Below are 21283 nucleotides of genomic sequence, written 5' to 3' on the forward strand. Positions count from 1 at the left end.
GTTTTCTATATTGCATTAATTCCTTCTCACGCGTCTGATATTTTACCAGTTAACTCACTTTTAACTCACCATACTCAGGGAGCAGCATACTAGGTCACAATGTTAAATTAATATCGAAACTACTACCTATAACTATTAACTATAAAACTAGAGCTGAGCACACGTATACCCGAACGTAGCCTACTAAGTACAATATCCATAGAAACTGCTCGAGACACGCGCAGCGGCGTGCGCGAGGGGCGCCGCTTCGCTAGGAAGGGGGCTGGCTGTTGGTCACATGACCGCGGGATGCATCACGCGCGGTTCAAAGTTGAAAGTCAAAACAATCACGATTTGCGCTGCCGCAGCATGGCGACTCTGGCGTGCTGCAGAGGCGTCTCTCAGGTTTTCAGACCCGTGGTGGCCAAGTTTGGTGTTTGCAGCTTGCAAAAAGATGCCCGGGCCTTGCAGCATGTTATCCGGCCAGCCGAGTGGCAGTGTAGCCACGGACAGGCTCGTCGTTACAGTTCAGATGCCAAGTCGATGGATGACCTGAGCGTAAGGTATTTGGATGGAAGCGACTCAGGTAGCTAACTGTGCACGAATACATATGCTACTAAAGCGATCCGTGTTCAAACACAGCTGTTTTGCTGAGAAGTGCTCAGTTACGGCTATGTCCATTTGCAGCGTGAACTGGAAATCTGGAAAAAAATGCATGATATTGCACGACATAAGCTGTTGTGTGGAGGCTGTTTAGCCACGGTAATATCTGCTCAGAACAAAATATTTTAGGCACCCGTGCAACTGGCAGCAAGAGTCTGTGTAATTTGACATGGTGTGCTAGTATGTACAGTATCTCAGGCAATGACTACAAATTCATCCATACAGGGACACTTTATAGAACCATCAGTAAGCCGCTGCAGTTCTTACCGAAATCCACGCACGCAGCACCCATCACACTTTATTTAGGTTATGCAACTAGGGCAACTGCATGATCATCCAAAAAAAAATAAAAAGAAACTTTGTGAAGGTCAGTGGTGTAAACTTAATTTTCCTAGATTAATATTTATAAGTCTTGGAAATAGAATTAACTTTACATTTTCTACCATTGCTGTACAAAGTAGTTTGTAAACATTTATGAAAGCTTTGCTTAAGAACCTTACTGAACAAGTTAGGTGGGTTTTCTTTTATCTTCTTTGTGATGGTACAGTAGTGTTTTCCTAATCATGGAATTACTGAAACGGACTCAGGGTAGCAAGTTGTGTAATGTGAGTGAAATATTAATAGTGCAGCCGTTTTCTCCTATGTGACGTGATCGGCCAATGTCCTCAGACCGCCATGGCTCCCCTGATCCAATGGTGTGTTGTGTTGTTGCAGGGATTGTGGTGTTTGGGCTGAATAGACCAAAGGCCAAAAATGCCATCAGCAGAAATCTTGTGAAAATGGTAAGGGATAGAGGGTGGCTGTGAAGATGCCATAATAAAAATTCTGTTACCAGAGGTGTGTCAGTCTCTCTCCTCTTTTTTTTTGCTTTCAGATGTCCGAAGCTGTGGATGCGGTGAAAACGAATAATAAAGTACGGACTGTAATTGTGTGCAGTTTGGTGCCTGGAGTATTTTGTGCAGGTAAACTGTTCCCCATTAATATAACTAAAACAATTCCTACATTTTTTCCATTGAGTAAAAGCACTCGTGCACTCTGACCAATCTATTAGCTACTAGGGGTGGCACAACTTAAGCTTTTTTTTTTTTGACAGTTATTTCATGAAAATCGAGTCGACATTGACTAATTGCTGATGATGTCATTAATAAAAGTATAGGAGAAGGGGATGATTTGTAACAAGTGACATCTGTACAGGCAGTCCCCAGGTTACAAACAAGATCAGTTCCCTAAGTCAGTCTTTAAGTCGAATTCGTAGATAAGTTGGAAAAATAATTCCGTACATAATATCAATAACAATAATATAAGTAACCACTACTGTACTGTACCTCCAGCCAACGAACTGCTGAAGCCATACAGTGTTTTCATGAGCATAAGAAAATAAGAAATTTACAAATGAGAGGAGGCCTTTCGGCCCATCAAGCTCGTTTGGGGAGAAGTTAACTAATAGCTCAGAGTTAGAACATAAGAACATAAGAAATTTACAAACGAGAGGAGGCCATTCGGCCCATGAAGCTCGTTTGGGGAGAACTTAATTAATAGCTCCGAGTTGTTAAAATCTTATCTAGCTCTGATTTAAAGGAACCCAGAGTTTTAGCTTCTGCTACACTAGCAGGAAGACTATTCCATACTCTAACTACACGCTGTGTAAAGAAGTGCTTCCTCAAATTTGTTTTAAAATGTTCTCCCGCTAATTTCCACTTATGGCCACGAGTTCTAGTATTTAAACTAATATTGAAATAGCCATTTGGCTGAACAGCATCCAGACCCGTTAGAATCTTATAGACCTGGATCGTGTCCCCCCTTAGTCTCCTTTGCAAAAGGCTAAACAGATTCAGCTCAGCTAACCTCTCCTCATAAGACATTCCTCTAAGACCAGGAATCATTCTCGTAGCATCACAAAGTAGCACATGCAATCGTTTAAGAACCATTGTATTCAACCTGGATTTTTAATATAATAGACTTTATGGCAGTCTGTTCGTAAATACGAGTTGTAAGTCAGATGTTTTGAACCTGGTGAATGTCTGTATTGAAGCGATACATTTAATGTCATTAATTTCATTTTCTGTGGCAGAAATATGAAGGCACAAATAAAAAGGTATTCAAATACATTAAATGTAATTGAGGTGCAAAAATAATTCCATCTGCTTTTTGCTGCAATATTTCTGTTTAATAATCAGTCATTGCTAGTGCCAGGCGTGGTAGTTTTAGCCACCACTTTGGGTTTTTCCACCTATTACAGGGTTTAGAGTTTATACAGAATGGGACACTAAGCAAAAACCATCCAGTCAGTGGTGGCTCTGTGGGCGAGGTAACTTGTTAATGCAAGAGGTTAGGGGGGAATGGGCAGATTCATTAAAGCTAATGGGAAGGTCAAGGGTGCAAAGATAACAGATAAGCTCCTGTGAATGCACAGCTTGTTGACCTTTGAAGAAGTTCCGGGGTCAAAGGGGATCCTACCTACTACATAGGTGAAGTCACCCCTTAGTGTATGCTATGTATGTTTTGAATAATTATAGTAGTATAATTATGCAGAGAGTGCTGCTTAAGTAGGTTTTATGTAAAAGTGTGTTCTATGATAATACTACATGTTATACTGATAGTCAGGGTTAAAATAAATGATGGGATTGTTAATAGTTGAGGTTGTAGAGGTTAAAATCCTGAATACAAAACTGGGATCAGTGACTTAAGTCATCAGACACCGTAGGCTCTGGGTTTCAGTCTGCCTGAGCTCTCCTGCTGCTGTCCTGGCTGTAAAATTCTCTGCAGTCATGCAGTCTTAAGTAACCCAAAATTACTTCATATCTTATCTGTTTTTTCCTGCCTAAGCTGTATTACTATTACCTTATGTACAGAAGGGGGAGAAACACATGAGCCCAGTGGTGACCAAACCCATTTTCCCTAGAACTTGCTTGAATGAATGCCAATACTTACTAGTAACTACCTTTCTGAAAGCCAAATTGTATAGGAAATAACTGTCATAAGGCACTTCCACACCGAAGTTCCCGGAACCTGCTCCCAGTTTACAGGTTCCTGGGTTGTTCTGACCTGGAACTTTTGTAGCTCGCTTTCACAACACACAACAGGAACTGGGACCTTTATGTTAAATAAACATGGGAGATCCTAAAAGTTTGTACGTTAAATTTCAAACATGGTTTTATATGAAACCATAGGCCTGCCACCATGCCAAATTAACGAAGGGTAAATAAGCATTTTGTTAGTTATTGGGAGGATCGATTGCAATCAAAACAGGACACAGCCTTTTATTTATATTTTGCTTAAGCCTATATGACTCAATGTTCATGATTCTTATTAAATCTGGCAAGCAGATCGATTTCTTTCCATAGAATAACAAACGATGACCGTGGGCGCGGCAATATTTGACAAAATATTGATCACATTTTCCGATGCAAAAATACGAAGACGCAAGCAAAAAATATATTAGTTGATGCATTAAATGTAATTGAGGTACAAAAGTAATCCCATCTGCTGCATTTTTGCTCCACTACATCTCTCTCTCTGCATTTCCATGTAACTTCCAAGTTAGTGCTGGTGCTTGTGGTCAACCAGTGAGCAAGCTAATCGCTGTAACTGCCTCCACTGTAGTGCGTGTTCGAATGGAGAGTACCTAGTCTGGTGTAGGTACTCAAAAAAGGGTTCAGGAACTGCATCCAAGGAACTACAATTGGCCAGAGTTCCTGCGGGTGAAGATGGCAAAAGTCCCTAGTTCTGGTTGCACAAAATAGCTCCAACGGTGTGAAAGCACCTACAGTGAACTTATCTGGCTGCCATTGACGATCTTAATGTGTCAGCTGTACACCTTAACAATAGCCTTTGTTAATATAATCCTGTACATTCATGAGGCAATTGTGTCATTCACTAAGTCTGTATTTAACTTACTGGGCTACTTCTATAGTTTTATTTTGGGGCAGTGTGTCGCAAAGCAGGTTAGGACTCTGTGCCTGTGATCAGAAGGTCACTGGTTCGAATCCCTGGGTTGACTGAGTGGTTTCACTGTTGGGCCCCCGAGAACGGCCCCAATTTCTCAGCTGTACATTGCTTTGGATAAAAGCAACTGCTGAATAAATAAAAATGTAATTCAGCCTATGGCTGCAGAACAAGGACATATGTTAGTGTACAGCCACGATAATTGGGTACTTTATATTTAATTATTTTTGTATTTTCTGGAACTTCAGACAAAGCTTTTGTTTCTTGAAAATGAAATTTAAGCTGCATGGATGAGAGGTATATTTTAGGCACAACGTTTTTCAGCGTGCAAAGTTGACCTGGTTTCCAAAAGTAACTGAACACCAAGCTAAGAATCTTGAGATCTGTCGCCTATATAGCATGTGTCAATTCACATACTGTCCCAGCTAGGTGGAGGGTGTTGGCGAGGATAATTGTTACACCAGGACTAGATACTGAACTGGACTTTCCCTGGCCTGCTTTATTCATATGCTGTGGAGCGTGAATGGAAGCTCACACCCAAAGCCAATTATTCCTAGGAAAAAAAAACCCTTAGATGAGAAATTATCTGCACATTGCAGGGTAATGTAGGGCGGCTTAGAGGTTGTTAGTGCCTTCCTTCTGCATTGTCATTAGAAAGCGGTTTAGCATGCAAAGACATTTTGGACAATTCTGTGCTTCCATCTTTGTGGGAACATTTTGGGGAACGTAGGTGTAATGGCCAGGTGTCCCAATAATTGAGTCCCTGTAATGTAGTTTCAGTATCGTCACATTGCATTTGCTGGCACTTCTGTGTCTCGCAGCAACACCACCAACTACACACGCTATTGGTAGATAAGTTCGGTTTGGCTATAGTTTATTGATGTTATGTGGTCTGCTGATCAGTGCAACTTGTGAATGGTATAAGGATGACATATCTGCGTTTACTAATCCATATTCACATACATGTTTTCCAGCCTCTGCAAAAGATCCAAGGTGTTTAGTTCTGAATAAAATGGTAGGTTTACAGTAGCACAGTACATACTAATAAAAAAAGACCTTTTGAGCATCATTTCTCTACATCTACATCAGTTACCTGAAATGCTGATTTGTTGATGCACATCAAAGCATCTTAAGCGTGGCTTGTTAAGTAAATTGCTAATATGTTTGTTGTGTATAATACTGGATGAATTATTTATTTTTATTCAGTGTGATGACAGTTGATGTTAATCTGAATTTGGTCCTGAAAATCTTCTGTGGGAACAGGCGCTGATCTTAAGGAGAGGGCGAAAATGCACCCCAGTGAAGTTGGACCTTTTGTCTCGAAAGCGAGAGCACTGATCACTGAGCTGGGTGAGTAAGCTTCACAATGAAAGCATTTCTATGACCTGTGCTCGTACTCTAACAGAGCACCACCTGTCATTCCCTCTGTTGCATACTCAAATTAAACCGAGAAAGATCTGCCAGCCCATAGTTTAATCAGGATGTATTAAACATTTAAATAACTAGCAGTACTCGGCTAGCGATTTGCGAAATGCTCTAGTTGCTTCTTGTAACTGCAATCATTTCTGGTTTTAATATCTGTTTTTTGTGGGTTTTGCATGTATTTTGATATGCTTGTTTTTACCCAAATGATTAAATTTTTTAATATACTTCTGTGTGTGTCTTTTTTTTTTTTAGATATTAAACAGTACTCTACAACTCAATTGAAGCATGACATAGAGCTGTTAAAACTCTTTGCAGTGGACACATTTTCAACTAAGAATAACTTGCAGGAGAATAACACATTTTTAAATATTATCAGATTCATGCTGTTTTGCTTGTTTCTTTGTAATCTAGGGGACATGGTGTTCACCAGTAGTGCCTCTCATCCCCAGGGTTGATGGTTCGATTCCCACCCCTTGCTCTGTATCTGCATGGTACTTTGTGTCTCCCACTACACTCCAAACACTTGCTGAGACATGAGCTCTCTATGGTGTCCTATGCCTCATGCCCTGTGTTTCCTGGGATGGGAAGATGGGCAAGTGAATTTCGACATAATATGTGCCATGCAGTGGTGTGGGGTGGCTGGGGTGGCTCAGAGGGTAGCACTGCTGCCTCCCCCCCCCCCCCCCCCCAAGGCTGAAGGGTTCAAATCCTACATCTGTTGTGTGTGTGCAGTTCAGGCTCATTAGCATTTCTGAATCGCCCGTGGTGTGTGATTTTGAGTGTGAGCATGTGATGTCCCATTCAGGCTCGTCTTCTGCTGCAGATCTCCTCCCCCCACAACCCTGAGCAGCTAGAAGCTGCATGGTTGGATGTGGTGCCATTTGTCAGGTTCGTCCCTTGTTAAAAACGCTTCCCGTGTCTTCAGGAAACCTCCCGATGCCGACGATCGCAGCCATAGACGGGGCGGCGCTTGGAGGAGGGCTGGAGATGGCTTTGTCCTGCGATATGAGAGTAGCGGGTATGTTCGCCCCACGCTTCTGTGCTACCTGATGTTCCGTTGCAGGAAGTCTAGTACCTCAGCTAGGTAAAGAACCTTAGCTTTATCTTTATGCTGTCTATATATAGGTATGCTGTAGCTCATGGTAGCTTTCCCCCAGGGCCACAGTGCAACACACAAACAGCCAGTGACAGGGCTTTCACTGCAAAACACAGTGCAGTGTGAAACTGAGGGGCTCGACACTATAGAGGACTAAACATGACAAGTATAAATAAATATAAATATACATTTTGGTCATGAAAATGGCATAATTTGCTCAATTAATTTCTACATTTTCTGTATTACTGTCTCTGTATGTTAAGAAGGTAGGCAGGTCTAACATCACTCTCTATGGGATTGGTTAAAGGGGTGGGATCGTTTTGGCTTTACTAAGTGTGGCTGCTTTTTGGCGAACTCAGCAAATGTGACTGACTGGCCCAAAATTTGTATAGGGTTGAGGTGGGGGGTGGGGGGCAGTAGTTATGGGCCATTTGGACTAAAACCCATACCTTGATATTTTTAGGCAGAGTAGCGTTACACGATATATATGTATGTAGGCTAAATGTTCGATTTAATAATTAGACGTTGTATTCAAATTAATATAAAATTCTCCTATTCCCCTGGGCGAAGTGCAATGTGTATGTAAACTATACATACAGGATAAAAGGATATAATAAATAGGCCTATAGCGGAACTGAAAAAATGGATAGATAGTGAAAATGACCAGTGCTAGTCAACGGGACACTATATATCCAGGTCTATCTGTCCAGGTTACAGGGGAGTCAAGTGAATCTGTTGGTGAATCAGGTCAATCCAAATGTTTTCTAGTAAGTGACCGAAGAGCGCATTTTGCCGCGAGAGTGGTTGGGCGAGCCGCACGTGCCGTGGCGGGCGGCACGCGGGCTGGAGAGCGTGCCTCACGAGCATGCCATTCGCGCCGGCTTTCGGCGCATAAGCGCATCCATGTTCCGGGATACAACAAGAGGCGGCCTGTTTGTTAGCGAACAGATATCAGCGTTCCTGCCGCATTTCTCACCCAAGTTTTGATTCCGAGGTCTGTTCGGGAGCTTAACATATTTTATGTGATTCATAACAGAAGTGGTGTCTCTAATGCCTTCACACTCATCTCTACTGCTGTTAAAAACACGAACTCGCGCCAACTGCAAAACGCTGTTATTTTAAGCGCGTTTAATTCAGCGGCAGTTTAGTAAATGTCTCGTCTTCTGTTATTTGGATTTGTAATAAAAAAATCTTAGTCTGTTTCATGATTGCGATTAAACTTTCGTCTCACGGGGAATATAAAATATTTATGAAATGTCATTCTGCGTTAGAAGTCGAATGTGCACCCCATTTTGTCAAAAGCTACAACAGATCATCATCCCCCCTTATTTGTGATTATGGGTAATTAAATTGTTTAAACCCCCCGCTAAGCGCTCTGGCTGTTGACGCAAATTGGAGTTGCCATGGATTCAGGGGATTTGCAGCAAGTGTATGTTCAAATGGTTCGGTTTTCAGCCGAATGTAACTAGTCTGAATATTTTATTGTTCTTATTATTAAAATGTTTTAAACCATTATACTTTTTGAGTAAAAGTATCCTTATGAATTTGCATGTAATGTGAGATTGTGATGCATTTTCTTCATAGAGCTTCAGGTCAACGTCACTTTTTAACACCTTTTAGCTTTGGGTAGCTGGTTTATAGGCAGAGCTGGATTTTTAAATTCATAAATTTATAAAATGAATATGCGTGGGCTTAATTTGTTCTTTGTATGAAAATTGGTGCATTTTAATAAGATTTGTTATGAATATCTTAGCATCATTTAGGTAATGCATTTTACCTCTTTTGTGTTTATAATTGTTGTTTGAATATATGTTCGATGTTTCTTGTTTCCAACATTAGTTTCTCTTTAAAACTTGTTCCTACAGCGACTTCAGCAAAAATGGGCTTGGTTGAAACAAAGCTAGCTATTATTCCTGGAGCAGGTAAGACAGACTTTGATACTGTATTTACTGCTGTACAGATTGATGGTAATATGTGCTTTCCCAGAACTGCAGCACTTTCTGTTCATTCGTGTAACTAGCATAAACTTAGAGTTCACTGGAACACAATTGAGAGTTGAAGGGAAAAGGGGGCTTTTGGTGTTTTTTATATTCATTGCTTGTACATGTACAAGGGTACATGTACAAATATCAAATGTTTTTTGCATTATTTAGAAATTTGTAAAATTAGTGCATTTACAGCACTGGAAGTAGTTTCAGAGAGTAATTTCAGAGAGTAAGTCTCATTTTATCTAGTTTTTCATCAGTGCTACTGTTATGCCACAATGCATCTGTAAAAGTTAAAATATCATTGGTTTTGATTTATGTAGATGGTTTCACGTTGTGATACTCCGTAGATTTCCCCTCCATGATAAATCACACTTCAAAAACAGCTGGCGTCCAATGAACGCTCTCCTGCAACACATCATGATTGTTTTAATCTTTTTTTTTTTGCCTCAGTGTGTTATTGTCACATTGACACTCTGTACACGACTCCAAAACACATGCTGTTTACTGTGTACAAGGGACTGCTTTTAAATGATGTTTTGAATCCAAGGTTTGACTAAACATTCCGTTAAGCGTCTGCCGCCTTTTCATACCTCGTCCAAGCTTTGGTGCAGTACTGCATGAATGCCAGTGTCATGAAAACGCTCCTCTTTCTAAAGCACATTACTTTCTGGAGATGACTGTCAGATTTGGATGATGTTCAGTTTTTTTTTTTTGTCCCCGGTAGTTAACCTTAAAAGGAGAAATAGTGGGGAAAACATTAAGTAAATGAACTGTCCAATAACCCCCACCCCTCCCCCAATAAAATAAATCCCTGTTGTGCAATGCTGGAACTTTCAAACAGGCTTTGATGATAACCAGAAAAGTTGTGATTTCATGCTTTCAGTCATACTTTTATCATACTTAAACCCCTTTGTAATAGTGGTGAGAATGAAATATTATAATCGCATGCACTCACCACTCAAGCTTTTATTTTTTTCTCCATGATCGATAGCAAGGCGCTTGCAGTAATCATCAGTTACATCTCAGAAGCTTTTGGGTCATGGTAATGCACCTTTGAGCACGGTGAATTGCAGGACCTGTTGGTTTTGGTCGATCTCAGGTCTAATTGAGTAGTTTATAGCCTCGCCTAACATAACAGACCTTAAATAACCACTGACTAAAATGTCAGTGTTCTTGAGCATCTGTTGCTCTCAGTCAAAGTTTTAACCCTACTGTGTGGAGCAACATAACTAGGTTCAAATTTAGGGCCATTTCTTTCTTGGGGGAAAATGGGTTATCACAGGCGCAAATTAACTTATGTGGGGGCCATAGACTGACAGGTATTGCTGTTCTAAGATATAATTAATGATAGCCTATGCATTAATCTGCCCCTGGGTTCCTGAGTCTTGGTTTACTTCTTTATTTAATTTTATTTTTAAATTTTGGGTTGGTTTGACCGTAGAAGGAAGGAATGGTAGCAGAAGGCATCATACATTAATACAGGACGAAGGCGCTTTTACCATGTTGCTAGGTAGGAGGAGTCCTGTAAGCTGTGCTGTTTTTGTTTTGTAAACGAGTCCGTGTCCTGGAAGGTGTGTGTATCACGACACTTGAGACCAGATTTATGTTCCAAATGATCTTCACATGTGCTGGGTTTAGATTGAGCGGCATTTCTCCTGCATGTTCCCAGGGTTAAGTACGTACACCGACCTCTCCAATTCAGCCGATTCAGCTGGCGTGAAAACTACTGGCGAATCACCCGTGAGAAGCTGAGTTTAACAACCCTCTGTTACGCAACCCTCACTCGACGTAAATCCGTAACTCGAGTAATGCAACTTTTTTTTTTTCTTAAACAGTTGTGCTTCTCCAGCTGACCTTTAGCCTAATTTCTTCTGGGCTGCTGAAAGTACGCAGATACATATGACACTGCAAGTGACGGAGTCTGAGTGGACCCCCTGACCCGGTTTAATTAAAACATTGTAATACATTTGCATTTAATTTATTGAGCAGATACATTTATCCAAAATCACGTACGTTTTTTTTTTTCTTCTTCAGGAAGCAAGGTCAAGCAGTCCTTGGAGCAGCTGAGTGTTAGGGGCTTTGCTTGAGGACCTGATAGCAGTCAGTCTGCCAACCCTGTCTTTTGAACTGGCAATATTCCAATTACAGTCACAGCTCCCTAATCCACTGAGCCATACGCCACCTTCAGAAATTTTGTTTACAACATATGCACATGACCACTTTGTTGCGGCCTTTAACATAAGTCAATTTGCATAGCCGGTGTTCCGTGTAGTAAGTCACCAGTAACGTAAAACTTGGCAGCCCCGGTCCGACGCTTCAATCGAACAGAGAGGTGATGCGGCAAACATGGGCGGGTAACACCTCCAGTGTGCTGCAGTGTGGACGCTGGGACAAGCTCAAGGCTGCGCGATGCCGTATAGACGACGAGGGTGATGAGCTTGGTGTTTTTCTGAAAGATGCGTTCGGCCCCTGCTTGCTCCGGTTTGTCCAATAGGGTTAGCCAGCTAAATGGAGCTGACGTTAAATATGAGGAAGCTCCTCGTGTTTATGTACATCCAGGCATATCTCTCTCCTCTTTCCATCCCCAAACACTCCAGAAGATTAGTTAGTTTGTCATGTTGCAAGGTCTCTAATAATCTCATTGCTCTGAAATTTCAGTGCTCCAGAGACCCAGTTCAAGGTCCAATTCTATGTGTCCTAAAAACAACACATTCATAACCCACTTCCATACAAAAAAACACTTTGGTGTTTAATGTCTATTATAAGCTTACACAAACTATTTAGCTCAGTGAGCTTTACTCCTGCATTGCAAGTTGGTGACTGTGAGGTATTTACCATCAAAACCTGAAAGGGTCTCTCTGTATGTGGGTCAACAGGATTGTTATGGCCCAGTAGAACAGGCCATTTAAGAATATTCATAAATATTTACAGTGGTTCTAGCTGTCTGAGTTTCCAACGTAAACTGTTTATGTATATACATTCTGTCGTACCCCAGGAAAAACACGAATCTAGGGATATCAGAACGTCATGCGAATCTTGCATTTCAGAACATTAAAGTAATGTTAAACGTCAAGTAATTTCAGAAATTTTGAATTTCAAAATATTATGTTAAAATAAGTTTCAGATAGAGATCCAGTTGACCTCTTGATGGCGTACTTATATTTTTGTTAATAAACCGCATTTTGGTTGGCTTATTTTATTGCACTTTTTAACCTGTAAATACAGTTTAGAAAATGAATTTGAGCTCGACAAATACAGCACCTACAGAAACATTTCTTCTGTTTGTAGGCCTATTCAGTATATATTTATATACTCCCTTCCCCCCAAAATACATTTGTACTCAACAGCTGCCATATATGTGCCTAAGTTTAGCTACTTGCTTGCCATTGGAGTCACTGGAGTCAAACCCAAGGTCACAATGGAAACCAGCAAGGGATTTCAGACATCACATGAAGCCTCAGATGTTATTGACAAGCGCGTTTCGGCGAAATGGGTCAGGACGAAAGGCTTCAGAACGTAAATGAATACACGCTGAATAGAGTCTAGAAATAGCCCTGTTAGCCAGGCCTGGTAATTTTAAACCTGTAAACACAACCTTTGAAAAGTGGGCCAAACTTTTGTACCGTTACGCCTATTCAAGGAGCTGGTGTCTATATATAAATTCCTTTTTGTTGATCAACGATGAAAGCTGTTATTCAGACTTGTTCCTCTTTGTGGTTCAGGTAGCCACTCCTGTTGGTTGTGCAAAGAAAGCAGCGCACTGCACTTACTATTCGTTAATAACCAAGCGAGTATGGATAATAGTAAAATGATGAAGGAATGATTTAATAATAATAATTTCTTCTCAGCATATGACCCATTGATCATACAGTAAAGATACTTTGACTTGATATTGACTGTGGAGACTCTTATGGTAACATTTTTAAAGCTCAATCTCTGTTTTTAAGAACTGCTGAGTTATAACCCACCCCCCCCCCCCCCAATTTGGCAGACTGTGTGGATAGGCGGGGGATGTGTCAATGCTCTGGTCCAATGGCAGTTGCTGCCCTCCGGTGCCCAGCTGAACGCTTTCTGTCCTGAGATCCACTCTGAGCCGGAGTGGACAGTTTCAGAGAGTCTGTCCCTGACTGATGATGCTCATCCTCAGGACGCCTGTCTCTGTAAAGCCTGGAGCTGTGTTTCAAACGATTGTGATGTAGACTTTGGTTCACCATATTAGGTATTAGCTTTTTCTACCAGTTAATATATTAATGAAGCCCAGTTTGTTTATATAGGTGGTTTTCGGCTGACGAAAGTAATCTGTTCCACAGACCCTTACATAAGTCAAATTTTAGATTGATAGAAATGCTAGATTGACCTTCCTATACCATTTAAAATACTTTATAGCAGAAACCACCTAAGCCAAAAAAATTCTAGGAATATGTACCAAAGAACACACATTAAACAAATGAAAAATATAAATTCACTTATAGGAATCTTTTTGGGTTAACACTTCAGTAAACCATGTATCTCTGATCCGGGACTACTTAAATTAGTTGTACTCACGTTGAGAGCTGCCTGTGTTGTGTTTTCCACCAGATTACTGTTGATCAGTTTGCCATCCAACCCACTGACTTGAATACTGTAGTGGCTGTGAAAGTCTTTCTGCCCTGACTAGGTTGTTCAGTTTATGTTCCGTTGATCTATTGTTAATGGGGGTAATCAGGTATTTAGGAAGCAAGGGTCCACTGACTGTATTCAGCAGCTGATTACCATTTAACAATTATGCCTTTTGATATAAAACATTTGAAGTAAGTCAGTATTGGTCTTCAAAAGCAATCCTCTGCTGGCTTGTTTTGTTCTGTTAAATAATTATTTGCTTTTCACTGGTACTGAAATGTCAAACTGACCCAGTCTCTTACCGGAATTTCAGAAGCTCTCGGACATTTTATTTTCCTCCCCCTCCAGCTGAAAAGCACAAATCTGGTGCTTCCCAATCTATTGTTGCCATCACGGGTACGAAGGATTGTTCTTTCGAGAGTCTGCTAAGGTGACTCGGCAGATGGTATGATGAGTTGAGGCGCATTCTCCTGTCTAAGGAGCACCTTCTCTGTGGTGTTAGTCAACATGCCTCATTTTGAATTGTACGCTAAGAAGTTTGACTTCAGTGTTAATGCCCATTAATCGTTTCATGCGCATATCCAAACCCAGGACAGGGTCTGGCATATTTGGAAGTTTGATAAACATGAGTGGTTTGCTTGTAGTCTGTTGTTTGTTTCAGTTTGGCACTCGGTTTCAGTTTCAGGACTGGAGGCTGACTGGGTGACTTCCTAATGAAACCTGCCTGAGATAGCCGCTCCTTCACCCTGCTGAAAAGTGGTGGCTAATGCCGGGGTGTGCATCATTAAGGAAGCCCGGTAATCTCTCTTGGAAGTGGAGCCCAAATGAGTATTAATAACGTTATTAGTCATTTTTTAATACTTGCTAAACATTTAATGAAGGTGGCAGCGTGAATTATGTAATATGGAGTATTGTTTTTGTCTGTCTCGAATTCATGTATTCTGTTCCCGTTTTGCTCGAGTGTCGAAACGTCACAAATGCATGATTGGGGGTGGGGGGGTGGAGTTAATCTGCGAAATTCCCAGAAACAGCAGCGTGTCACCTGATGCTAGATATGTGTGGCATAAGGGTGCAGTGACATCCTAGGGGCACCGGTGTGAAAGTAGGTCAGTGGGGGTGGGGGTGGGGGCAGGGGCAAGCCCAGGGAACCCCAAGAGCTTCTCTGGGTCGTGACAGGAGGATTTGCGTGATGGGATTCGCTTTAGGTTCAGTGGCTTTCTTGATCGCACTGTAACATGTGAAGCAATGGCTTCCCAGAAGCAGTTGCAAAACTGGTAAATTAAGAGCCGTCCATTTCTCAACGTTACACTCGTTACACAATTGGGTGAGCATATTTTTCTATAATGGGCAGGAAATACCGGCCATTTTACCACAAGAGTTGTTATTCGCTTGTGATAGATGTGAGCGGCGGCAATGAGCACATTCTTTTCCTTTCATGTAATTGAGTACATATTAAGTTTAATTTAAGAGCTTGGGGGGATGGGGAATGGATCAGGGTCTGGATGAAAGGACAAGACCGTAAATACCATGCTTGTCCTTTTTCTTGGCATTTCGAATTATTCAGTAGCTGTGTCCTAAAGAGTAACACTTTGTTTAGTTGGAGCTTGTGTACTGTGATAGCCTAGAATGCCATAACAGTGCATACACACACAGACAAGCCCGTGGGAGAGTGAGTGAGTTTGGTGTTGCTTCACTGCGGCCTTGTGATGCAATACTTCTGGGCACCGCCGTATGTAAACACTTTCCTCCAAGTGCTTTTGTAACAGTTGAGCAACGGGGTCAAACGTCGAGAACCTTGTGGGTGAAATTCATTAAAAAGGTATTTTTATTACATGTTGTACAACAGTTCCTGACTCGTGAAACATCCCGTGTTCTTGTACGTAGTCTGCGATGTATTAATAACATGCTGATAATGGCGCAATAAAAACAAAAGTAGGAGTAGAACCATAGCTAAAGATGAGAGATTCTAATGGACTTTGTGGATCATTTCCTATCAAAGTCATTGACTGGCTGTCACGGTCTCTGCTCGTCTTCGTTCGTCTGTTATGTGTGTTCTTTCTCCATCTTCTACCTTCTACCATCTTCTACCTGTATGTGTGAAGCATTTCCTCCCAAGTACATCTAGCATGCTAGGAGGTGGAGGCAGTCTGTTTACACGGTCACGTGGATTTCTGGTTCCACTGTCTGCAATGAACGAATCTGCATTGTGTTTTTTTTCGGGTGGGCAGGCTTGCATTACTGTAAATAACCCTGCCGTCTGGCTGGCTGAACGTGCTGCTGGGCAGGCTGTCCTAATGAACTTAGACTCACATTTTCTGGCCAAGTTAGCAATTAATTAAGTGGATCTTTTTTGTGTTTATGTGGTGGACTGTTGGGCTGGGGGGTGCTTCTGTATCCCTTTCTAGCGCCGAGAACCTTGGCTGCCTTGATTTATAAAAATAATGTACTGTAAAAGCACAAAATCAGGTTGGTACAGGCAAGAGATTACTTTTTTTCCCCTGCAGTCCTTGGTTCAGCCTGTCTGAAGCAAACCTCCTAAAAGCAACTTTTTTTCTCCTCCAACACTTGTTTGGATTTTTAGCAGTTGCTTATTTTTTTTTGGTTAGGCTTGCTGTAATGTAGCATTAGCCACCTGCCTCATGACATCTTCCCCTTTGCATGCTGGGAGCAGCCGCTGCAGCTTCCACTGGGGACGTGTTAAATACTGCTGCCACTTATCAAATATTTACTCTGGCCTTTTTTTCTGTTCCTGTTTGGGCTTCTGCATCAGGCCTGAAAATAAGGTCACTTTTTTTAACTGGTTTACTGATTGATTAAAAATGTTAGACGGCCAATTGACCCACAAGGCAGCACCCTGTTGACATGATTGTATTCACTCAGGCTGAGGAGGGGTTGAGACCTGTTACACAATCCCTGTATCATGATGTTGACATACAGATTATGTGACCCTGTATTTGGCAGCTTGCAGTTAAGAGTTCGGTCAGATTCTAATTCTGGCTCTGGGATATTGGTCTCTAGTGGCAAAAGGCGCAGCAAAACAGACTTGCCCCCTTTGGTGAGTGTCACTCCTGTGCCATGTGACCCTGATGCTTCTCTGCCGCATTCATGTTTTAAAAATGGTGACTTCATTGGTCTGAGACAGAAATTGAATAACATGCAGGGAATCACTGTCCTTTCCTTTATTACACTCCTAAGAGAACTGCTCTTACGGTCTCTACCTCTTCTTTTCCAATCTATCCTAGCCAAATCATGTCTTTGAAATTGATGTATGCTTATGTTCTGTTTGTTGTTTGCCTGAAAAGTGCCACCTTGCAGCCTGGTTTTCAAAAATATATAGCAAATATGTATTTAATGTGTAGTTAAATGTTTCTGTTAGTGAAAACCATTTGATTTTACATCTTTTTTTTTCAGTCAACACGTGGTCTACTTAAATTCAATAAAATCAAATAAAGCATTCAAAAATACAGGGGCCTGACTATGTTTAATTAGAATTGAAATGAGTTATCAGAAACTTTTTGCTGTGGTTCTGCTATTTAGGCTAGATTAAAAGTTTGAGGAGGGCTCTGTGTTCTTCCGCTGTGGTTCAGGCAAAGCACCCGGGGTTCCGGAATGCATACATACTCTTTGATTCGGCTGAGTTACATCGATTCCAATGGTTATTGATTCGTGTTTAGTGACCCTATGTGCTTTTTAGCTTTGCCTTCGACTTATGGAGGCCATTTATTTGTCCACTTTGCCTGGGGTAGGCAGTGTTTTGTATTTATCTCCTCCTTTTCATGACAGTGAGAAGGAAGCGAATGCTTGGTCCCCACTTCCATGCACCTCTTGTTGTGCTTAATTATGGATAGCTAGGCTGGTGAGAACGTGATGCTTTTTCACATGCACACTCACCGTCCCCCCAGGAGGAACGCAGCGCCTCCCACGGACCATCGGGGTCTCCCTGGCCAAGGAGCTGATCTTCGCTGGGCGGGTGGTGGATGGAGCAGAAGCACAGAATCTGGGCCTGGTTAATCATGCCGTGGAGCAGAACGACAGTGGGGATGCTGCCTACAGGAGAGCGTTGGACCTGGCCAGGGAAATCATCCCTCAGGTAAGATTCCGGTGGTCTTCAGGATCATCCTTTGGGTAAGGTGAAGGTGGTCTTCAGGATCATCCTTTGGGTAAGGTGAAGGTGGTCTTCAGGATCATCCTTTGGGTAAGGTGAAGGTGGTCTTCAGGATCATCCTTTGGGTAAGGTGAAGGTGGTCTTCAGGCTCATCCCTCAGGTACGATTAGGGTGGTCTTCAGGCTCATCCTTTGGGTAAGGTGAAGGTGGTCTTCAGGATCATCCTTTGGGTAAGGTGAAGGTGGTCTTCAGGCTCATCCTTCAGGTAAGGTGAAGGTGGTCTTCAGGCTCATCCCTCAGGTACGATTAGGGTGGTCTTCAGGCTCATCCTTTGGGTAAGGTGAGGGTGGTCTTCAGGCTCATCCTTTGGGTAAGGTGAAGGTGGTCTTCAGGCTGATCCTCTGGGTAAGGTGAAGGTGGTCTTCAGGCTCATCCTCTGGGTAAGATTAAGGTGGTCTTCAGGCTCATCCTCTGGGTAAGGTGAAGGTGGTCTTCAGGCTCATCCTCTGGGTAAGGTGAAGGTGGTCTTCGGGCTCATCCTCTGGGTAAGGTGAAGGTGGTCTTCGGGCTCATCCTCTGGGTAAGGTGAAGGTGGTCTTCGGGCTCATCCTCTGGGTAAGGTGAAGGTGGTCTTCTGACTTGTCTCTTTGGTAAAGTTAAGAGAGTTTTTATAAGTTCTGTGTCTCAGGACATAATTTGTGTGTAAGTGAGGCATTTTCTTTTCGGGCACCTTGGGGATGCCCTTTGTTAGCCTAATGGTCCACATAGCTTTGCTCTCTGCTTCGGGGTTTATGTGCAGATCCTGGGCATATCGAATGATCCTGCCAGTGTCCACACTGTAGATCCTGGGTGAATTAAGTGATCCAGCTGGTGTTTGCAAGGTTCCTTCATCTGTTTTCTGTTTCATTTCAGGGGCCCATTGCCATCAGAATGGCCAAACTTGCTATAAACCAGGGCATTGAGGTAAGGCTTTTAATGTACAGAGTCTTTTCTGACATGCACATAAATCACATGTCCATGATGTGGATGAAGGTGAGTCAGTCATCCCTGTATACTGATACAGTTACATCTCGGTAATTTACATAACACAGGCAGAAGTCATGTGGGTTGGGTTAGTCTCTTTGTAGTATTAGTTTTCCACTAAGTTGCAGTGCTAAATATCTCAGGAATGTCCGTGCCACGATTTTAATGGGTGAAATTAACTCCTCCTTATGTCTTGGCTTCTGGCATGGAAAAAAATGGGTGCTTTCTCAACATTATTGTAGAACGATCTCATAAACGTCAACAGATCAGACATCAGTAGGGTGTTTCAATAGTAAGCCTCATATTTTACACCGGTGGGTCAGAGGTCCGAAGTCACCGTCTTTCTGGTTTGTGCACTGCAGTAAATGCTCTTAAAGCCTAGGCAACATGTTTAAAAATGGGCTGGTGATACCTCACGGTAATCATGAAACATGGACGTGGATTGAACCACTGTTATCACCAACGTTCATGTGGCAGTAACATGATAGTAGCATGGGAAATGAGCCCGACCATGCTGCTCTGTGGCAGTGGTTCTCGGGGCTTTGTTCACCAACTGTCTTTTATTTTCTACTGCAGGTTGACTTGGCAACAGGCTTAGCCATAGAAGAAGCCTGCTATGCACAGGTAGGCCTCTGTAGATAATGCTGAGCTGGCGAGCTCTGCCACTGTCTAACTTGGTCTTTAAGTGTGGTTATCAGTCATCCAGAACGTTTTAAGTTGTTCTTTGGTGGGTGAGTGAATCAGTAGAGCTTTTTGGCAACTCAGATTTGTCTGTTTTGGGGGAGAATGAAACTGGGCACATTGGACGTTCAAGCAAATAAATCCTATTCCAGTTTAGTTACTGTTCCTTCAGTGCCTTCTCTACTGTTTTTAATTTGTAATTTAAGCTTGTTTTTTAGCTGGGATTTGACAAATTAATTCAATTCAACTTTCTTGTAATGGTATACAGAGGTACAGATGTAACGTGAGGTGAATGAAACGCAACCGTGTGCTTGCAGTTTTGTTATCGGCCCCTTTCGATTTTTCTAGGTAATACCAACAAAGGACAGAATTGAGGGTCTCGCAGCCTTCAAGGAGAAGAGGCCTCCTCGCTACAAGGGGGAGTAACCAGTGTAGCCTACTCAGCCTATCAGAGGCCAGCGTCTTCAGTTCACACGTGTGCATCCTGTTCCTGGCTCCCAGTTAATGTCTTTGAAATTCACGCATGTGACTCACTCAGCGTCTGATAATGATAATAATAATAATGTGCGTCCAACATCTCTTGTTTCCAGTTGCCTTTTACCAGTCATGCGTATAGCTACCTACCAGCTGCGCATCTTCCAGATGCTGTCATTTTGCAGTATTTAAATGCCGGTGGCTGGGCTTTTATATTTCAGATGACATCAGTGCTCTTATTTATGATGACATCAGTGCTCTTATTTATGATGACATCAGTGCTCTTATAATAATACTAATAAATTGTTCATCTGATGCAGAGTAAATGGACATGCCCCCCAAAACAAAGTGTTTCTCATGAGACTTTGGTCAGTCCTTGCTTTTGCTGGGGAACACGCTTTGGTACTAATCACGCTAGATGTAGAAGCCTGTTTTACCACTTTTTGTGCATCTAATAGCATAGAAATGCTGCAAGGACAGGGTTGAGAGCGAAAGGCAGGAAATCTGTAACAGTAAAGGTCTATTCCAGTCTCACAGCTAATTGTCCTCAGAGGCAGTGGGTGTTCCACCTCGCCACGCTAACAGCTGAAAGCAGCTAATTGAAATGTATGATTTCTGTAAAGGAAGTTGACATTCGCCTCCTGTGGCCTGTATGTCTCTTGGAGCTCTTCAAAGGTGTCGACCTGCTGGTGTCCGGCGCGGGTCCGCTCCGCATTCCCGCTCCGCATTCCCACTCCGCATTCCCGCTCCGCATTCCCGGAAAATGCCGGCCCATGGTGTTCCACTGCCCATTCTGTTACACGTTCACCGACTGTCGATTATGAACTTTCTGGAGTTAAACATTAAACTGTTACCCCTTGAAAGCCTCTGGCGGGTGTGTGTGTGTGTCTGTGGAGTCTCTCGTCTCTCTGAATCTCAGGCTTCAAAACGCTGTGTTGTATGGTTCTGTGTCTTTTGCCCAAGTTTATATTTACTGGTGACAATGTATAAATCCATATAGTTAAAGAGGGAAAGTCGGTTCCCAGGTGATTCAGTGTGAGTGGATTTTAGACCTAGATTTAAGTCTGGGTTTATTCAACAAGATGGTAATGTGCTATTCTAAATTGAAATGAGTTTGTACTACATTTTAATTAAGAAATGAGGAAATCGGCTTAATTAGAATCTAATTACACGCAGCTTAATCTCTTAGGTTGAATCCTGAATGGCTTCCCGGTTATCGGACAGGAGCTGTGAGCAGGGCCTCCACTGTAGGTCGCTGGCTGACCGGTTAGCTTTGAAGGACTTGCTGAAGCTGGCAGTGATTGC

The 21283-nt window shown here is 42.3% G+C and overlaps 1 protein-coding gene and 1 long non-coding RNA gene across 2 annotated transcripts; one reads left to right on the top strand and one right to left on the bottom strand.

Annotated features, from left to right (window-relative positions):
* Positions 1 to 118: 118 nt before the first annotated feature.
* On the top strand, positions 119 to 20844 carry auh (AU RNA binding protein/enoyl-CoA hydratase). The gene is made up of 10 exons (XM_023806671.2): positions 119 to 565; positions 1357 to 1424; positions 1517 to 1604; positions 5851 to 5937; positions 6938 to 7030; positions 8974 to 9030; positions 17598 to 17785; positions 18713 to 18763; positions 19400 to 19447; positions 19853 to 20844. Exons 1-10 carry the CDS (start codon positions 289 to 291, stop codon positions 19928 to 19930), a joined length of 1035 nt encoding a protein of 344 aa, XP_023662439.1. The 5' UTR covers positions 119 to 288; the 3' UTR covers positions 19931 to 20844.
* On the bottom strand, positions 8867 to 10196 carry LOC111841151 (uncharacterized). Its single transcript, XR_002837608.2, has 3 exons — positions 10052 to 10196; positions 9687 to 9825; positions 8867 to 9501 (listed from the first exon to the last, which is right to left on the bottom strand). It is a non-coding gene; the product is annotated as an uncharacterized lncRNA (long non-coding RNA).
* Positions 20845 to 21283: the final 439 nt, after the last annotated feature.

Source organism: Paramormyrops kingsleyae, chromosome 7, assembly GCF_048594095.1.
Source record: "Paramormyrops kingsleyae isolate MSU_618 chromosome 7, PKINGS_0.4, whole genome shotgun sequence".
Taxonomy (NCBI): Eukaryota; Metazoa; Chordata; class Actinopteri; order Osteoglossiformes; family Mormyridae; genus Paramormyrops; species Paramormyrops kingsleyae.